The sequence below is a fragment of the Gracilinanus agilis genome, chromosome 1, assembly GCF_016433145.1.
Source record: "Gracilinanus agilis isolate LMUSP501 chromosome 1, AgileGrace, whole genome shotgun sequence".
Taxonomy (NCBI): domain Eukaryota; kingdom Metazoa; phylum Chordata; class Mammalia; order Didelphimorphia; family Didelphidae; genus Gracilinanus; species Gracilinanus agilis.
Genome location: NC_058130.1, coordinates 142,776,781 through 142,798,749, shown reverse-complemented (window position 1 = coordinate 142,798,749; position 21,969 = coordinate 142,776,781). Strand labels below are relative to the sequence as shown.

Here is a 21,969-nt window from a genome sequence, read left to right as displayed (position 1 = left end):
TCCAATCTGGCCTCAGACACTTCCCAGATGTGTGCCTGGGAAAGTCACTTGACTCCCATTGCCTAGCCCTTACCACTCTTCTGCCTTGGAACCATTATACAGTATTGATTCCAAGATGGAAGGTAAGGGTTTAAAAAAAAAAAAAAAAGAATAGTTAAAAAAGTTTTCACTTAAATGAGTAAGCTGATAATTATAGATGGACATAACCAAAAGCTTTATGAACAGAAAATCAGAGCATAGTTGGGAAGCAATGAAAGAATGTTTAGTAGTTAAAATAAGATTATTCTTACTCAATTATAACAGCAGCGACTTTAAGGAAATAAGCTGGCAGCCATCATACTGGGAAGGCCCTTGCTAATAGCAGAGCTTGAACTAGCTACATAGGAAGGGATCAGCTGTGCTTTCAATTGTAAAACTGCCTGGCTCAGGAACAAAGTTTAATGGTTTCAGTGCATTAGAAGATGCAGGGATAGAGTTTACCACAAAAATATGAGCTTAATGGACCGTCAGGGAGCCTCTAGTAGTTTGGGTCAATGTTCATATCATACCTTTCCTACAATCACTCAGCAACCTCTCTCCCTATAAGAGTACTCATCAAAACTGATCACCCATGCCAGCCCCCAGGCCAGGCTCCCTTCTTTCTCAAGGAGTTAAATTTAACTGGCTCACTGTTTCCTTTCCTTCTTGAATCCTGACCTCATACTAGCACACCTCAACATTCAGGCTAATGTTCCCTCCCTCAAATCCTATGACCTATTCCCCTCCATTCTACAGCAGCCCTAGAAAGGGACAATCATCACCCACATTTCACCATCAACCACAAGTATTCCACTTCTATGATCAAAAACACTGGCATTCCTCTTTACCTGATCTTAACTCCCTATCATTCTCTTTTTATGCATCTCCACTGTGACCATGAATCCTTCTACTCCTCAGTATCTTTTCTGGAATGATCTATTCTCTAACTTCATTCTCTTCTTCAAAACTCAAACCTACAGTTAGTTAATCATTATTTCACCTGTCCTCAACTTTTGAATCCTTTTCCCTGCTGGCCTACTGCCACTCACTTCTTACCAAGTCTCATCCCTACATACCTGCTGTTAAAAAAAGATGGACAATGTAGCTACCCTGAACAATACAATGATCCATTACAATTCCAAAGGACCCAATGGTGAAAAATGTTATCCATCTCCAGAGAGAAAACTGATGGACTCTGAGCACAGGCTGATAAAATACATATTTTTTTCCTCTCTTTCCTTTTTTGGGCAACATGGCTAATACAGAAATGTTCTGCATGACTTCATGTGTACAATGGGAATTAAATTTCTTGTCTTCTCTAAGGGCCAAGGAGAGTGTGGAAGGAGGAAGAGAATTTGGAAACCCAAATAAAAATTTTCCAAAAAAAAAAAAAAAAAAAAAAAAAAGGAGCTTGACAAAGTCATGCAATTGAGCTACCTGGATCCACTATATGATGATGTTACTTTACCTCACCTGGGCCCTTGCCAAGAGGAAAGCCTTTGTTGTTGTTCAATCACATCCAACTCTTTGTCACCCCATCTGGTCTGCTATGTCCTTGTTCAGTTTATTTGACAGATGAGGAAACTGAGACAAACAGGGTTAAGTAACTTGCTCAGGGATCATATAGCTAGTAAGTGTCTGAGGCAATATCCACTATGCCACCTATCCTTTACTCCTTTAAAAAACAAACAAAAAACTCCCCTTACTTTTTATCTTTGAAGCAATACTACATATCAGTTCTGAGGCAGAGGAACAGTAAGGACTAGGAAATTGGGGTTAAGTGACTGGTCCTGGGTTACAAAGCTAGGAAGTATCTGAGATTAAATCTGAACCCAAAATGTCCCATCTTCAGGACTGGCTCTCTATCCACTGAGCTATCTAGCTGCCCCTCTTTACTCCTACCAAAATGATTCCCCTTCACTCTCTTCACAGCTATATCTCTACCCCAACACCTTTTAGTTTCGGGCTCATCTCACTTTATTTAAGAAAATTGAGATGATTGGGGATTTGGGCTTTAAATGATCACTCTATTACAAATATTAATAATATGGAAATAGGTTTTGAACAATGATACATGTATAACCCAATGGAATTGCTTGTCAGCTCTAGGGGAGGGGTGAGGGAAGAACATGTAAAAACGCAAAAAATATTCTTAATTAGTTAATTAATTTTGTGAAAGCCTGAGGCCATTTATCATAAGCTTCATGCTCATCCCAAAACCTCTTTATCACACCATAATAAACAGTCCTTCCCTTTGCCAGGACATCTACATGTACCTTTGATTATATCAACTATCTTCACTAAGAGATTATCCCTTCTCTTTCTCTCTCTCCAAACTTCATCTAATGACTCTGTCCTTGTCTTCAAACATCCCCAAGTTTATGCTTTACTTAAAACTGTTTCACTGGACCCTACTAACCCAAACTATTGTTCTCTTTCCTCCCTTTCTTAGCCGAACTCCTAAAAAAAAGTTGTCCACATTCATTGTCTTCTCTTTTTTAATCACTCTTAACCACTTGCAATCTGACTTCCAATGAATTCTTTCTAGTTAGCTTAAATGATCAATTTAATGGCATTTTCTAAATCCTCATATTTTCTTAATTCTCTGAAGCATTTGACTACTCTCTCCACGTAGGTACTCTGTGATAAATTCTCTTCCAGTTCTCCTTCTAACTGTTGACTATTTCTTATTAGTATCCTTTGCTGGTTCATTATTCATATCATGCTCCCAACTGTGGGCATACCTCATGCCATCTAAACTGAACACTCTCATCTTCCTAGTCTTTTTTGGCCTCTAATCTTACCTAACTGCCTCCTAGATATTTCAAACTAAATATTCTAGATATATCTCAAATTTGACATACTCAAAATAGAACTCATTATCTTTGCTTCTAATGTACCACTGGACCCAAATTCACTATTTGTATTGAAGGTATCACCATGTTTGCAACCTCCCAGGTTCAGAACCTTGGCATTATTCTCAATTTTTCACTTTAAAAATTCAATCAACTAGTTAGCAAATCCTGCGACTTTTTTTACAAAATATATTTTAACTGATATTTTATAAAACCGTATGTCACAATTTCCATTGTCTCTCTCCTCAATTCCTTCCCAGGGAATCATCTTTTTAAAGAATAAGAGGAAGGAAAAAAGTTGAGCAAGACTAACTATTGGGGGAGAGGTAGATGGGGGGGGGGCACAGAAAAGATGCCTTCTCAGTTCTTTGATACCAAAGAAGACAGCACTTTGACAGCACTCAATTTTGATTGTTTTTTTTTTTTGGTGGTTCTTTCCATTTACATTGCTGTAATCACCATGTGCATGATTTCCTGGTCCTGCTTACTTAATTTTGAGCCAATTCATGAAAGTCTTTCCCATGCTTATTTGTATTCATAATGCTCACCATTTCTTACAACACAATAATATTCCATTACATTCATGTAACACAATTTCTTTAGCTCTTCCCCAATTGATGGAGTTCTATTGCTTGTAGTTCTTTGCTATCATAAAAGAGTTGGTATAAATAATTTGGTGCACATGGGAGCCCTTTCATTTTGTCACTGACTTCTTTAGGGTATATGTCTGTATCTCTGGCACTCCAGTCACTTTCTTGGCATAGTTCCTAATTGCTTTCCAGAATAATTAGACCAATTTGCAGCTCTAACCAAAAAATATTAGTAAGTCTATCTTTTCATAATCCCTCCAATACTGACAATTCTCATCTTCTGTCACCTTTGTTAGTTTGCAAAGTGTGAAGTGAAATCTTAAAAGTGGTTTGGCAAATCTTGCCATTTCCATCTCCACAAAATCTCTTCCATCTGTCTCTCTCATTATTCACACAGATCATCAACACTTCTCAGAACCATTAAAACAGCCTCCTTATTGCTTCCCCTGGCTCAAATATCTCTCTACTCCAATCTAATCTCTACATAGTGCCAAAGTGGTTTTCCTTAAGCATAGGTCTGACTCCCTTATTCAAACTCCTATGGTTCCCTTTTGCCTTCTAAGATTAAAAGTAAACTCTTGTGTTGACCTTTAAATTTTCCCTTTCCTGGTCCCAACCTTCCTTTCTATTCTCATATATTATATATATATATGTCCCCTTTCCCAGATTCTCTGGTCCAGTTAAAATAGTCTTTTTGCTATTCCTCGGTATCACACTCCATGCCTTATCTGTGCCTTCAACACTGACTGTCCTGGTACCAGAAAAGCTCTATGTCTCATCTATCTCACAGAGAATCTCTTTCTCAAGATTCAGCCCTGGTCTATAACTTCCTTCCATACAAAGCCTTTCCTAATCAATCACTAAGAACCCTCCTCCTAAATTACTTTGTATTTTATATATACTCATTTATGTGTATACTGTCTTCCCTAACAGAATGTAACTTCTTGAAAGCAAGGACTGTTTCATATTTGTCTTTGTAATCCTAGTAATTGAGAGGATACCAAAAGAATTTGAAGAAGCCAAGTAGTACAGTAAGTAGATAGAGCACTAGGCCTAGACTCAGGAACTCAAATGACTTCATATCTAGCCTTAGACCAGTGATAGGCAACCTTTTGAACTTGGTGTGTCAAAATTCGCCAAAAAACTGAGCATAACTTAGGCGGTGTGTCACTTTGAGAAAAAACATAATTTTGCAATATTTATAGTTTAAATAATAAAAATGTATAATTGTAATATATAACTGTATTTAATAAATACCAAATAGGTAAATTAATAAAGACAGAATTATCATCTATAGTGCACAGAGTATCTACACTATACCACAGCAAATGTTTCATCCTCGGCATGCAGCCCCATACTTCTCTGTATGCAGCCTCATGTCAGCAAAAATGGCTACAAGTGTCAATACTGACATGTGTGTCATAGGTTTTCCATCATTGCCTTAGACATTCATTAGTTGTGCAATGCCAAGTAAGTCACTTAACCCCTATTTGCTTCATCTATAAAATGCCAGAGATCATAATAGCACCTACCTCCCAACATTACCATGAGGATCAAATGAGATTATATTTGTAAAGCCTTTATCACAGTGCCAGGCATATAGAAAATACTTAATAAATGGTTATTCCCTTTCCCTCCCTTCTTCCTCTAAGTGCCCAGCACAACACCTGGAACATATATATGTAAACAGGTACTATATAAAACTCAAAGGACAAGATAAACAGCTATAGTACATTGCATTTTTCTGCCATCTAAACATGTAGAGCGTTTCCCCCATAATTTTTAGTACTTTTTTGATCTTTGGAAGAGTTCTATGAAGAAAAGTAGCAAAGTAAAGATTTCCCTGCCTCCACATGTGACACGTCCAAGATGACATGTCCACATATGAGCTAGAAGGCTCTTTCCAAAGAAAAGGAGTGAAGATGATGTTACAAAGAGTTTGATGGACTGGTTCATCAGGGACTAGAATGACTGAAGAGGGAAAAGAAATATTTTAAAACTTGCAGGGGGCAGCTGGGTAGCTCAGTGGTGTGAGAGTCAGGCCTAGAGACAAGAGGTCCTAGGTTCAAACCCCGCCTCAGCCACTTCCCAGCTGTGTGACCCTGGGCAAGTCACTTGACCCCCATTGCCCACCCTTACCACTCTTCCACCTATGAGACAATACACCGAAGTACAAGGGTTTAAAAAAAAAAAAACTTGCACAGTCATAATCCATATGCCTCATTGGAGAGGGTAGGACCTAAAGTAGGTCTGCCCCAAACCATCTGAGACCAGGAAAGAGTGAATCATATTGACTTCTTACATCAAGAGTACAAAGACAGATTAGATTAGTCAGCATTCTCACCTGTGATGTTTTGCTGTCTCGTTCTCTAATTTTGTCCTTTACAAGTTTTATTAGTGAAGTGATGTTATAAAATTCAGCTTCCTCCAGCACCCCTGGTGTGAGATTTAAAAAAATAAGTCATTTTTAAAAGAAAAATGCATAAAGTTTAAAAATTCTTTCTGGAAAAGAAAATGAACTGGCTCCTTGGAGGCCATTTTTAGATGTTTCTTTAAATAAAAATCAATTTTCCTTAGAGGAAATATTTCTTCCCATCCCTTAAATTGTCCTCCACTGGAGTTTCTCTACCTTAGAGGAATCTTCAAACCAAATCCTTAAGAGTTTTACAAAATAGATCAAAGAACAGAAAAAAAAAATTAATATTTATTCTTTAGAATGCATAGACATTTGAGTGATAGGCAGTCTAAACATGTAGATTCAAGGCTAGGTGGAAAAAGTGATACTTACCTGCTGTGTGACTGAGACCCAGAGGTAAAATGACTATTACTAGGGTTTCTTCACTAAAATGAGAAAAACAAAGCTTGTATTTCCTAGGACCCTGGGGCTGCTGTACAGAATGTGATTTATAAACTGCAAAGCATTAAAGAAACTCGAACTCTTATTATTACCACTCTCGCAGGACTTATTATTGTTAATATAAACAATACTGATTGGAGCAATCCTCAAATCAACAATAGTTAAAAACATTTGTGAAGAACGCTATCCTACACACTGGTGACACATATTTCTTCCCAGACTGCAAGGAACTTACATTTTACTGGAGGAGAAGAGGTGGGCAGACAACAGCCACATAAATCTACCTTTTCAGCCTGTCTATGCAATGAGGTTCAGAACATCTATCAGGTAATCAGGACTGAAATGTATTCTTAGGTTTGGGTCCTGACCCATGATATTGTTGTTAGGGAACTCCCTTTACCAAGAGAGATAGAGTATTACCTGTTCAACAAGTCTAAAAGGTTGTCTGGGATATTAAGGGGTTACATGATTTGTCCAGTGTCACACAGTCAGTATGTTTCAGATTTGGAATGGAAACCTAGGTTTTTGTGATCCTGAGGTGTAAGATAACTGATAACACTTTATATTTTACAAGGTTTTGTCCTCATAACAACTCAAGTATTTTCCCCATCTTATAGAATGAGGAAAATGAGGAACAAAGGTGAAATGACCTATTCGGGGCAACATAGCTATCAACAAAGCTTAGACATGGGATTAGATCTTCTGTCACCAAGAATATTACTCTTTCTTCTAAACCACATTGCTTTGTAACTGTATAAAAACACAAGATATCATTATTATTTATATAGAACACAAAGAAGGTAGACCCTAGTACACTGGGAAGATCCCCTATGGATGACTTAAGGGAAAACACAGACAAGAATGCACAGGGTAAATAGGTATAAAGAGGCTGTGATCTTCACTAGTAGAGGAAATCCAACAAGAAAATCACAGAACCAAGAAATAAGGCATTTATAATTAGACAATGACAGCTATTTTACATTGGTTCAAGTCTGGAAATGTAGACACCCATAAATAGGATACAGAAACACCATAAATTAGTAGTCTATATAAGACTAGAATTTGTTCCCCAAGAGATCATCACTCAAAAACATAAGCAAATACAATGTATACGTGGACAAGGAAATGTCATAGGCTTGCCCAGCTAAAACTTCTTAAAGGCATAACTTGAAATGAAAATGAACAAAGTTAGATGACTGTTAAGTGGGAAGCAGTTCCAAGTTCGAATCAAATGATTAAAAAAAAAAAAAAGACCAATGGGCTTAGAAATGGGAAAAGGATAAGATGAAACCGAAAATGTAAATGAATCAGTAGATATTTTAGCTGCATGGTAAAGACAAAGTGAAGAAAAAGTAAAGAAGCTAGGGCTACAATCATGCAACCATTAAATGCCCAATACATGGAAAGCACTATATAAAGGAAAGAGATAGGTCTTGAAAATTTGAGTCATCCTGGGATGTACCTCACACTATTTGTCCTAAATTAAATACTAGTCCAATTGAATTAAACACTATACCAGTCTTGCAAACAGTTTGATTTATGGTTTCTTTGCAATAAGTAGTGGTATCAGCTATTCAACTCTATCAACTACATAAGAGTAAATGAACATGTGAAGTCTCTTGCCACTGGCAAGCATTTCTTTAAAAACAGTCAGGAAATGGTGGTAAAATACAGTATCTAATTAAAAACAAGTGTGGTTTGCAAAGTATGTCTTCATTATCTATTTTAATACAAAGAATTTATGTAAAGAAATAGGAGCTCTCCCTTTCCAAATAAGCTTCCAGAACTGCAACTTTTTAATAAGGACCCTAAGAATAACAGATCAAACCATGATCATAAAGATTCCTAGTTGAAAAAATCTAAGCAGAATTTAAAAGTACATTTCTATTTCAAATGGTCCTGAACATTTAACCTGGAAAGGTACTTTGGAAACATATATGAATGTGCACTATTATTATTATTATTATTATTATTATTATTATTATTATTATTATTATTATTATTATTATTATTATTATTATTAGAAAAGTCATTCACTTAATCAAAGTACTAAGATTCCAGATTCCACCATAACTGTTTATACTGAAGAATATAAGTATGCCTACCACAAGATTATGAACTTCCAATTGAAAATTTAATTAAAACAGCCTATTCACTATCAGTTCATGCTAAGAAATTACCAGTACAACATTTTAAACCCTTGCAAGAAGAAAGCTTGCTGAAGATCAATACTATAATCTGGCATCACCAAATCAATCTGGTAGACTGGAAAAGATGCAAAGCCTGAGGCTTAAATGCTTGGCCTAGTCTGAAAGACACCTCGCTTTCCTTTAATATCACCAACAAGGGAGGCCGAATATTAATTAGTATTTTTGTCTTAGAAACATCATGAAGCCCACCCCACCCCAAGTCACTCTGGTCTTATTTCTTTAAGGGAAATAACAAATAGAAAGTGTTCAACTTACCCTCCTCTGCGAGGTCCTTATTAATGACCAGTTTTCCATGTCTCAAATAGTTCAGGACTGGTCCAAAATAGGTAGGATCTCTGTCTATTAAATAGGCACCTGTTTCATCCTACAATAAATAAAATATAGGTGAAATAAATGCTAATCAATTCAACAAATATTAAGGACCTAATATGTGCACAATATTGGGCTAGGTAAAAGGTACAACCAAAGTAATCTAAAAAAACTTTGAGTACATGTCCCTTATCACAAAATCATGAAGTTGAAAGGAATCTTATTCTCTATTACTCAGGCCAAACCATTTCTTAAAGAGATTCGAGCTCCACTTGAACTCTCCCAATGAAGAGGAACTCATTTATATCCTGCCATACCCATTCCACTTTTGATACCCTTACTTTCCATCTTAGAATCAATACTGTGTATTGGTTCCAAGGTAGAAGAGTGGTAAGGGCTAGGCAATGGGGGTCAAGTGACTTGTCCAGGGTCACACAGCTAGTAAGTGTCTGAGGCTGCGGGACCTCCCAACTCTGGGCCTGGTTCTCAATCCACTGAGCCACCCAGCTGACACCCTCAAGGCACTTTCTATTAAAACAGGGCCCCTGGAATGAGGGGAGGAACATAAAGCAGAGCTAAGTACTTACACAGGAAAGATAGAGATTGTAGAGTTCCTTGAACACCAAAATTGAGGTCTTAAATTTGAACAAGTTCTAGCAATAACTTTTTTTTGTGTAAAAATATAACAGGATCACAGTGGTGAATATAACAGGATCACAGTGGTGAATTAGGTTCATTACTTAAGCAGTCATGTGGAGGGGAATAGATTGGAAGCAGAAAGTCTAGTAAGGAATTAGAATACTAAGTTTGAAAATGAATTCATTCAAATTTAAATTTTAAAATACTGAAAACATTTAATATATAGTATATATACATATACCTTAAACTTTAGCTTCTGTATATAAATAACCCTTTGTTACTCTGAAAGATTGAGATTTTCCTCTGAGAACTCCCTTCTATACCTTTACCAATAGACTTTGCGAAGTCTTGTGGCTAACAAACTTAGAAGCAAACTTTCTGGTGATAAGCTTCTTTGAATATAGGCTGGTCCCTGAACATCAGATACATGATTGGTTATGAAGCATGAAGCCTACTATTCAAGATCTTCCAATTTCACCAGAGGTTTCATTGCATTGGAATGGCTTGTTACCTAATATGATCTAATAAATGGATATGCTATTTCTAAGAGGCAGAATTCAGTTTATAACAGCATATGAATAATCTTTATTTGTAGTAAACTTTTCCCCATAGAGAATATGCAGTATACTAACTAACTCAAATCATCAAATTTCCAAATTTTATTATGTTATACAAGGTAGACACTCAGTTTCTTAGTTAACAAAACTTACTTAGTAGAAACCTATAGACCTGTGGGAAGTCTAGTGGGGTGGTCAGGACAGGACTCTTCCCCACAGGAACCTACATATCCATGAAATTATTCACAAGAACCAGAAGAGGAAATCTTCAAGGGGATCACAATTCATTTATTTCTCCTTGTTTCTACTCTGATGGCAGTTGTAGGTTTTAACCATCTTAGTTCCCCAAACTGATAAAACTTACAAATTTTCCATTTACAAATGTATAAATTGTACTATATTATAAGAATACAAAGCACTCCCCAAATGATAAATGGTCAAAGGATCTGAACAGGCAGTTCTCAGATGAAGAACTTAAACCATCTGTAGTCATATGAGGAAATATTCCAAATCACTATTGATTAGAGAAATGCAAATTAAAACAACTCTGAGATACCACCTCATACCTATCACACCTACCACAGAGTGGCTAATATGACCCAAAAGGAAAATGATGAATGTTGGAGGGTATGTGGGAAAATTGGGATACTAATGCACTGTCAGTAAAACTGTGAACTGACACAACTGGAAATCAATAAGGAACCACACCTAAAAGGCCCATATGCCACTATGCCTAGCATACCCTTTGAACCAGCAATGCCACTGATCTATATCCCAAAGAGATCAGAGCCAAGGGAAAAGGGCCTACCTGTATAAAAAAAAAATTTAGTAGCTCTTTTTGTAGTGATAAAGAATTGGAAACCGAGGGAATGTTTATCAATGGGGGAAAGGCTGAACAAGCTAAGGTATATGATTAATGGAAACCTATTGCGCCATAAGAAATGATGAATAGGATGTGTTAAAAAAAACCTGTTTATAAAAAAGCAGTTTATGAAGTGAGCAGAACCAGGAGAATAGTGTATACATTAACAGAAATATTCTATCATCAACTGCAAAGGACTAAACCATTATCAGCAAAACAAGGCTCCAAAATAACCCCAAGGAATTCATGATTAAAAAAAAAAAAGAAGAAACTGTTAGAATGTGACTAGATCAAAGCACAGTATGCTTCATTTTATTTCTTTAATGATTTTTTTATTGTATATGCAATATGTGTCTTCAGTCATGACGGGGAATATGGAAACTTGTAATGCATGAAAGCACTCGTATAACCTGTTTCAGATCTTTTACCAACTGCAAGAGGGAGAGGAAGGGAGGGAGAACATATGAATTGCAAAATGCCAGAAAACAAATGTCAAAAAAAGTTTCTATGTGAAATTTAAAAAATTAAGTAAAAAAATCATATAAATTAAAAAAAATTGCATTATACATTCTCAAGAGTGCATGAACCATTTTGTTAAATTCTGAATGGCACTAAAAAGATACTAAGAGAGTAATATTATTTTATGCTATGATTGTGGCCCATATTTTTAAAAAGTATTGAATGAGGATTCACGGATATTTAGTTAAAGAATATTAACCTGAACTAAGGGAGCTCATAATCACAGTCTTGAAATATGTTGAAAGTTGGTGTATGTATGCAGGAATATATATTTAGTCCATTTGGGCCCCGAAGAAAAAAGTTAGGACAAACAGGTAGAAATTATAAGAATAAGACCAGTGTTCTTCAAATATATAATGACTTCTCTAATAGCGGATTTACCGCTTTAGAGATCTTCAAATGAAGTAAAATCAAAGACAACTTGTACAAATGTAGTAGAGGGTTATTCCTCCCAGAATCACAGAATTAGGGATGAAAGGGAATAAATCGATCATCTAGTCTAATCTTATATCTGAAAACAATCTCACCTAAATATACTTAATCTAGCCTCTGCCTAAGGAGAACCCACTACCCTAGAGATATCCCATTCCACTTACTCATTGTTAGGAATGTTTTTCTGACATCGAGCCAAAACTGATCTCTCTGTTACTTCTACCCATTGATCCTAGTTCTATTCTCTGGAATCAAGGAGAAAAAAACTTAATATCTCTTCCTCATAAGTCCTTCATATTCTTGAAGATAGTTATCAAGTTCCCTTCAGTTTTCTCTGCTCCAGGATAATTCCATCCCTTTTTCTTTACCCAGTCTTCCACATGTCACAGACATGGTCCTTTACCGTCCTTGTTACTCTCTACTGGATAGTCTACAGTTTGTCTTAAACTGTAACACCCAGAACTGATCACAAGACTGCAGATGAAAGCTGATGGACTCGTGAAATCAGAATACATTGAAAGTATCACATTCTTATTCCTGGAAGATATACCTCTCTTAATACATCGCAGGAACACATTACCTTCTTTAGCTGTCACATAACACTGCTGACTCATGCTGAGCTTATAGCCCACTAAAATTCCCATACCTTTTTCAAAACAAACCATTACCCCACCCACCCACCCCAAATCTTGTACTAGTGAAGTAGGTTTTTTTGGAATTCAAGTTTAAGACTTTATCTCTAATGAATATTATCTTATTAGATTCAGTCTAATGCTCTACTAGAGCCCAGTGATGGGCAAACTACAGCCTGCTGGCCAGATGTGGCCCCCTGAAATGTTCTATCTGTCTGCACGACATTATTCCTAATCTGACTAATAAAATGAATAGGATACAATACAATGAAACTTCGAAAGAGTTGCCTCGGAAACAGACTGACATGAGCATTTCCTTTCCTTTGGCCCCCTCTTTAAAAAGTTTGCCCATCACTGCTCTAGCCTATCAAGAATCTTCTGAATCTAGACTCTTGTCATCTAGAGTCAATCAATAAGCATTTATTAAGCACCTATTATGTGCCATGCACTATGTACTAAGCATTGGAGATAAAAAGAAGAGCATAAGACAGTTCCTGTCCTCAAGGAGCTCAATCTAATGGAGGAAAAAAACATATACAATGACATGAGAAAGGGGGAAGGGCAAGGTAAAGGGGAGAGAGTGGCTATGGTGGAAAATGACCTAAAAGGTCATGAGTTATCCACTGTTTGCTGGAATTCCTAATTTGGCATCATCTGCAATCTGATGAGTATGCTATTTATGCTTTTACCTAAGTCACTTTAAAAGCACAAGACCAAAGACAGATACCCCTAGGGTACCCCACAGAATACTTCCCACTACACATTGACATAAAACCATTAATAATTAACTACTCTTTTAATCTGGTTTTTCCAATCAGTCCCAAACCCATCTAAATGTATTCTTTTTTAGTTTATCTCAACTTATCTTTTCCACAGAATAGTCTGAGATACTTATTAAATAAAGTTCTTGCTCTAATATACCATTTTATGTTTTTTTCAATTATTTAAAAAATTTCCCCCATGGTTACATGATTCATGTTGTCTCCCTCCCCACTTCCAGAGTTGACAAGCAATTCCACTGGGTTATACATATAGTATTACTCAAAACCTATTTTCATTCTGATACACTCTTTTAAAAGAAAAGGTTAGTCTGGCAAGACCTGTTCCTGATTATAGATAGATGAAGCATGTATGAAGTGCTTACTATGTACCAGGAACTGTGATAAACTAAGAAATAAAAGCAAATGAGACAATTCTTGTTTACATTCTAGTAGAAGAAGATAACACCTAAGAGAGAGCTCTTGATGTTGGGTAGAAGATATACTCATGTAAGCCTCCAGGAAAAGTAAAGTAAAGTGAAAGCTAGCCTTTTAGAGTCTAAGATGGTTCCAGAGGTAGAGTTAAAGCTTCTAGTGTTCAGGAAGAAGAGACTATGGCCCTATTGGAAAAGGGATGAGATGGCCAGGAGCCATAACAGTTCTCTGAAATCACTGCTTCCCTTCAAAGATGATAATCAACCATTTATTTAAATATCCATTCTAGAATTCTCCTAAAAAATGAAGTCAGGCTTAATGGTACAATTTTCATGCTTTCTCTTCTTCTTCTTCTTTTTTTTTTTTTTAAAGAAAACTGGGACCACAGTTTGCTCTTCAATCTTGAGATAACTTTCCCATTTTTCATGATCTTTCAAATATCACTTGACAGTACTCAGTAGTCACAATTGCCATTACTTTCAATTGTCAGTTCCCAAAGATGAGCCTTTTGGGCCAGGTGATCAGAAATAAGAGCACCAAAGTATACTCTTACTATCTCTTTACTTAGAGAATTTTAGGTACTTTTTAGTCATTTTATGCCAAAGGCCAATTTCTTTAGCAGAGAAAGCAGAAGTAAAATAAGAATTATGTCAGCCTTTTTTCTATTGTAAGTTGCCATTGACCCATCAATCTCAAAGCAAAAATTCCCCAAGGTGGCTTCTTAAATAATTCTTTTTTGTTGTCCTTAGCTTCCCTTAATACTTTTTCATTTTGAGCATTAGCATTCACTTTTGGCACTATTTTTACAAGATCCTGTGCCTGTTTCCACTTTTTGTACATTTCGTTTTAAAATCTAAGTGAGTTGGTGAATTATCTGAAAATATTAATAGAAACAACAGTTGACATTTATATAGTGCTTCAAGATTTTCAATGTTCACAACAATCATGTGAAATAAGTATTATTATCCTTGTTTTATGGATAAGGAAACTGAGGCAGATAAGGATTAAATGATTTGGCCAAGACCACATAGCTAGTGTTTGATGTGAGATTTGAATTGAGATTTTCCCAACTCTATAAGTTTCTCTCTCTCTCTTTCTCCCTCCCTCTACTCAACATTACTTAGGAGCCACACTTGATTCATTGCCTTCACTCATCCCCTCCAACCCCACAAGTCATCAAGTCCTGTTCCTTCTACTCCAAAGTATCTCTCACATCACTTTTACTCCATATTCTGAGAAGGGCCCTCATCACATCTCACTTGTAATCTTGGAATAAACTAACTGGTCTCCTCTCCACTCCAGTCTATCTCTACATAGTTACCAAAGTGACTTTCTTCATATGTATTCTCCAGACAAATCCCATTTTTCCTATTAGAATTGTTTTCCATACTATGCATTCAGAATTTTAATCTTAGGTATCTCTCATCCCTCCTAGGCAACCTTTCCCTAACGCTCAATCCTCAGAGGATCCTACTTATCTCTCCTCTGAATCTTTGGAAATCTAAATCTGCTTTTTTAAAGCTTAGGGTGCTTGTCAAACTAAGATTTCCTCTCCTTATCTACCACTAAATCTAGGCTTTCCTCTCCCAGGAGGCTCATCATTTTCATACTAGCAACCAGTTCCCCATTAGTGAGAATGAGAACCAGAATAAAATTTTTTCCTTACTAGTTCCTCCACCTTTGATAAGATTAAATTATCTTTAAGTCAAATCGAATAGTTATTAGCAGCTCTGCTTATGGCAGAGAGGGGGCTCAAGCAGATGGCTGTGGTATCTGAAGTTCTCCATGACTACTACATTATGCCTCTCTATTTTGGGCTTTATATCTGCTCCTAAAACTCCTCATCTATTTCCTCTTCTTATCCAAGTGGTCTGTGGTATATTCAAATAACAATGTTACTTCTATTTTTCCATCCTTTGAACTTCAATTAAATATTCTCAATCATGTTTCCTCCCCAATTCCTAAATTTCTTCATATAGCTTCTTAATCCATTTTTTTTTGCTAACTCCTCCTTTTTTTTAGTCTATTTGTTTCTTTTCAATAAAGTAAAGCCATCTAAAGCTATGGTCCAATAGGTCTTGGGCAGCCAGGTGGCAGAGTGGATAGAGTTTTAGACCTGAAGTAAAGAAAAACTGAGTTCAAATGCAGCCTCAAATATTTACTAGCTAAGTGATCCTGGGCAAGTCACTTCACCTCTGTTTCAGTTTCCTCATCTGTATCATGAGGGTAGAAGAAACTACTTCCTAGAGCTATTATGAGAATAAAATGAGATAATATTTGTAAAACATTGAAAGCCTTAAAGCACTATATATAAATGCTATTGTCACCATTATCACAGCCATATGGTCATATTTGCCTCCTTATGTCAGACCTCTGGTTCCTCCTGTTTGTGACTCAAACTTTGGGCATTTCTGTGTTGTGTAAATGGAATTAGCTCTCACTCATCCATAGTTAAAACTCTAGCCACCAGAGATAATGTCATCCCCACCTCCCTTAGTGGGGGAGGGGAGATGAGTTACCCACACATGACAGACAATAAGTAACAAATCAAGAACAAGAGACTGCCCTTTGGGCAGTTGAAAACAGTGTTGAGGCTGTCATTTGTCCACTTGAATTAGAGGTGGACCTCCAGGAAGTGACAAAAGCTGCTATCTTTCAAATATGATGGTAAACTTCTTGTGGAGGGAGTTCCCACTTTGAACTCAGTGCTGAAAGATCTCTGCTGAGACCTCAGGCAGCTTCTCCTCTGAATTGTCACATAGGTAAGTTAGGTTGACTTCCTTTCACCTACCTTGGCATTTCTAGAGTCTCTACCTCAAGGAGGCTTCTTTGCCTCTCTAATTGCTAAGGCCTTTTGGCTAGTAGCCTAGTTTAATTAATCTCAACTCTCACCTGGTCTGGACCTCTGTTGGTCAGGACCAGAGTTTTTCTCTCTTTCCCTACCTTCAACCTTCCTAATTGTTAATAAATTACCATAAAAGCCATCCTAACTTGGGTCTATTTTTAATTATGGAATCAATCTAAATCTGATTGATCCCTGGCGACCACACCTTAAACATATATACACATAAATATCTAATTTCCCTTCTTACAGTGTCTATCTGAACCTGGAGCCTGTCATCCCTCAATGTTGTCCATTGATGTCAAGGGCTGTATAACAGAAAAATTAATTTGGAAAATCAAGGTAGTATCTGAGAATGAAAGATTTCTGGACTATAGCTTGGCATTAAGATGATAATAATAATATGAAAGGAAAATATATCAGATCACCCAGAAATTAGCTTTGGTATACTATAAGTGCCTAAAGCAAAAAGTATCAAGGTAACACTACAAACCCAGGTATAATGCAAAACAGCTTTGCATTTGACAAAATATTTCCCCATTAACTTGTAACACTATATCTCTGACTTCAAACAGTACAAAAGATGAGAAGGGGGTTGTAGAAAAAGACATCTATGCATTGCAGGTGGAGCTGTGAATCTGTATAATCTTTTGGAAAATAATTTGGAATTATGCAAATAAGGTCACTAAAAATCAGAAGAACATTAATAAGAAAAAAGTCCCCATGTGTACTGTGGTGGGTTAAAGACAAAGTAATTGAGGAAACAAAGGTTTGAGCTTCTAAGCATTTTGATTAAACAATGCATGCCCAATGCCTAATAAATTGGGACCAAGCCTCTTCCTCAACTTAGGGATGGATCCTAAATATAGGGGGAAAGAGATTTTTTTTACATCAAAAACAATCAAATAAGACCAATCAATTAAAAAGGAAACAATACAACATCAGGAAATCTAGTTTCTAATTGGAGGAAAGATTAGAGATTTTCCAAGTTGGAAGGGAAAAAGCAAGCAAGTATAATTCTCTGAAATCAGAAAGAGGTGTCTCACTCCCCACAAAGTGTCTGTAAAACAATCAAAGGAACACAGAAATAATTGATTTATCAATATGGGGCCCGTTGTCAGATAAGATATATGGATTGACTGTGATGTATAATTGTAAGACAATTCCTTGCATCAATCTTTAGATCTGACTGGATTTCTGGTCAGCATAATTTAAGTCCTTAGTTAAGGGTCTCCAAACAGAAAGTTGAGGTGGCCCAGCTTCCCAGCAAAACGGGGTTCAAACAATACAATAAGGCTTTCTCCCAATTCCCAAATTAAAGTTTTCTCACAAGACAGAGATTGGACTATATCCATAATTGAACAGAAAGAGCAATTAAGCTAATTTCAGAATTGAGTCATATGAAGGAATCAGTGTAGTTCATTCAATTCTCTCAACCACTTGCTGTTCCAATCCCTTCAATTCCCTCAATTTCCTCAATTCCTTCGGTACTAAAATATTTATAGGAGTGTTAGAAAAAATTAGAAACAAAGTAGATGACTATCAACTGAGGAACACATTTTGCTATATGAATGTAATGGAATATCATTGTGCTTTAAGAAAAAACCACTAAGATGAATTTGGAGACACATGTCTATATGAACTGAAGAATAAAGCAGAGCCAAGAAAAAATATACACAATGACAACATAAATGAAAATTACTTTTTTTTTTTTTTAACCCCTAACCTTCCATCTTGGAGTCAATACTATGTTTTGGCTCCAAGGCAGAAGAGTAGTAAAGAAGTGACTTGTCCAGGGTCACACAGCTAGGAAGTATCTGAGGTCAAATTCGAACCTAGGACCTCCCATCTCTAGGCCTGACTCTCAATCCACTGAGCCACCCAGCTGCCCCTGAAAAAGACTTTTTAAAAGGAAAGAACCACAAAAAAAGTAAAAGTAATAAAACTATAAAGACAGGTATGACTTGAAAAGATATGAAAAGAAACCTCTATTCTACCCCTTTATTGGGGTAAGAGGGCCATTAATATGCTATATTGCATATTTTTTAGAGTTTTTTGATGTAATGATCAAATTTGAAGATTTTTTCTTTTGTATTTAAAAATGTTATATAGGAGGGGAAGGAGAAGGAGGTATACTGGGAGAAATTTTGATGATATAGGAAAGAAATCAATGAAAATTAATTTTAAAAAACACTATATCGCTAACTCTCCTGAGAAATTGTTTTCTCTATTCCTAAAACATAATGAACCTTTAATGAATTTCACAAAATCTTAAAGATTTAGAAGGTACCTAAAAGGCCAGTTAGTCCAATCAACTTATGCATAGGAATAACTTCTACAAATAACATCCTAAAAGTAGTTGTCCAGGAAGGGCCTTTCACGGTTAGAAGAGAAAGTATTTAACCAAACAAGGCATAGAGGAGACAACAAATCATAAAAGACATATAATTGAAAATAATTTCAATTGAAGAGGTTTTACACAAGCAAAGTTAAGAAGGATAACTACTTAGGAAAATATCTTTGCATCAAATGTCTATGACAAAGGCCCAAGAAATTTAGGGATAATTAGCATAAATATAAAGACCAAGAGCCATTCACCAGTAGAAGTTTCCCAAACATACAAAAAAAGCACTAAAAAGAACTACAAACTCTTAAAAACCATAAGACTATTCTACATCATTAATAAATTAAAACAACTTAGAATATCAACCCTACATCCAGCAAATTGGAAAAGGTGACAAAAGAAATAGTCAATATTGAACCTGCAGGAAGACAGGGACAATGATACATTTGGGCAGACCTGGGAATGATCCAACTATTTTGGGAAACAATTTGGAATTATGTAGGGAAAAGAGATAAAATGCTCGTAGATAGAAAGGTCTCATATATGCCAAATATTTATAAGTTGTTTTTTTTGTAGAAGCAAGAAAAGAGAAACAAAATAGGGTGCCATTAATTGAGGAATAGCTAAATAAACTGTAGTACATTGATGTAATTAAATATTATTGCATACTAAGACACCACAGATATGGAATTTAGAGAAACTTTGAAAGACTTCAATCCATTAATGGTTCAATAAGCACTTATTAAATACTATGTGCTAGGTGGTGGGGCTTTGTATCCCCAACACTTGGCACTTACATACACGTGACACTTAAATGTTCAATGGAAATGGGCTGGTTTTGTTGAACTGTCTGGGTTTCCTATGTTCCAAGGGAAGACTCAATCTATAGCAGAGAGAAAGGGGTATGTTCAAAAATGTGAAAAAGCAAAAAGCTAACAACAAAAAATTTTAAGGAAGATGAAGGGTGGGAAAAGGCAATAAGCATTTATGTAGTACCAATTATATGCCAGTTACTATGGTAAACACTTTTTTAAAAAATATCTCATTTGATTCTCACAACAACCATGGGAAGCAGATACTGTTACCATTTTATAGTTAAGAAAATTGAGGTAGACAGGGGTTAACTGATTTGCCCAGGGTTACACAATTAATGTGGACTCAGTTATTCCTAGTATTCTAATCACTACACTATCTATCAGAGAGGAGAGAGTGGGAGAAGTGGGGATGGAAAGGTGATAGAAGTCAACCAGCCTCTAACTAAAAATTTAGAATGGGGAGATCCAACTATCTTCTGAATCAGCTACTTCCATTTTGAGATGGAAAATTTTTCTTTACAGTGAGTTATAACCTAGTTTGTAACTTAAACTCAGTGCTTTTGCCCTAACCCTTCTATTCCACAGCAGTTCTTCAAATATGTGCTCACAGCTATCATGTCCTTCCTAAGTCTTCTCTTCTTTAAGCTAAATCCTTAAGAAATAACTTAGTGAAGAAGGAATTGCCCTGGATTTGGCTGAGGAAGACCTGGCTCTTTTACTTACTACATACAAGCCACTTAACCTCTTCTGGTATCAGCTTCCTTGACTATAAAATGAGGGAATTAAACCCAGGACCAGCCAATTAGTTCTCTTCTAGTTCAAAACTGATGCTTCCTCAAATGACCTTCTAATTTAATGAAGGCCAAGATGACACAATAGAGAGACAACTAAGCCAAAGGATCAACCATGGGGTCAAATTCCAGCTCTGTCACTCACTTTATCAGCAGTGTGACTTAGCACAACTCACTTATCTCTTTGAGACACAGTTTCTTCCCTTGGAACTAGAGCTGATTGAAAAAAAGTATGTGAAAACAGCACTAGTTCAAGGATTAAGGAACTTGGGTTCAAATTCTACCTCTGACACATGACTTATGCAATCTCAGGCAAATCCCTTAAATGTCCTCATCAGAAAATTGAGGCTTCTGACTCATTTTGACTCAATAGACTTTAATGTCCTTTTAGCTGCAGATTTATGCTCAAGAATGCAGAGCCTACCTAATGCAGAGCCACTTCATAAGGCAAAGAAGAAAAAGAGAACCAGAGGGCAAATGAATTTCTCAAGGCTTCCCAGTAGCCAAGTTAGAACTAGACTACCAGGCCTGGGCTTTTTCCATTTCATCACACCACTAACAAACAAATTAACAGAGGCATCATACCATTACAGAGATTTTAACTAACAAAACCAGAACACCTAAGACAGGTGAAAAAAAAAAAAAGAGAACTTCTCAGGCAAGTTACCAAGAGGCTAATGCTCCAGATGTCGTGAGTTACCAAATAATTCGCATTTTACTCCCCAAATCACCTTTTTTTTTTTTTTTTTTTTTACTTCTTGAGACATGGACTCCTCTTGGGGCAAAACTGTATAGATAAAATTTCAAATTTCTTGTGGTACTTGACAGTTTATAAAGAACCTGCTTCACAATAACCCTGTGATGTAGGTAATACAAGTAGTAATTTTCCCATCTCACAAGATGAGGAAACAGGTCCCAAAAGTCATAATACCACTTCACATCTGAGAACTAAAGTGTTAATTAGAAAATTAGATTTCAAAAGTGCATTCATCTAATCAGAATGTACCTTGCATCTATGTAGTTGTTTATATGTTGTCTTTCCCATCAGAATGTAAGGGCTAAAGCTAGGCACATAAAAGTACTTAATAAATGCCTGCTGGATTGACCTGACATTCTTGACCTGGCAATACTGTGAGACAAATAGTATAAACATTATTATACTTATTTTACAAATGAGGAAACTAAGACTCAGAATTAAAAGTGACTTATCCAGAACCACAAAGGTAGTTAAAGAATTCAAACTCAGATCTCTCCAGACCAGTTTATACTGCTATGAAGCAGCAGAATCTGAAATTTGTATCCAGGGATCCAACTAAACTCAGTTTAAATTTAAATGACTTAAAAGTGCTTTGCCAACTTTAGGATGCAGTCATCATCATCATTATACCCTACTGAAATGCACTGCAAGAGGAAAATTGAATATTAAGTCTTCTTGCTAACACTTAGGTACTAAAAAAAAAATTACAAGGCATAAAATGGTGTCCTAATACCATCCTTAAGAGTC

At 36.2% G+C, this 21,969-nt stretch overlaps 1 protein-coding gene across 1 annotated transcript in view; it reads right to left on the bottom strand.

The window, feature by feature from the left end:
- Nucleotides 1–21,969, bottom strand: part of KCTD5 (potassium channel tetramerization domain containing 5) — an 82,523-nt gene that overhangs the window by 26,661 nt on the left and 33,893 nt on the right. The window contains exons 2-3 of the mRNA XM_044657771.1: nucleotides 8,786–8,894; nucleotides 5,808–5,899 (exon numbers count right to left, since the gene is read on the bottom strand). Of these exons, the coding sequence (XP_044513706.1) occupies nucleotides 5,808–5,899; nucleotides 8,786–8,894 (201 nt within the window). The remainder of the gene's footprint in view (nucleotides 1–5,807; nucleotides 5,900–8,785; nucleotides 8,895–21,969) is intronic.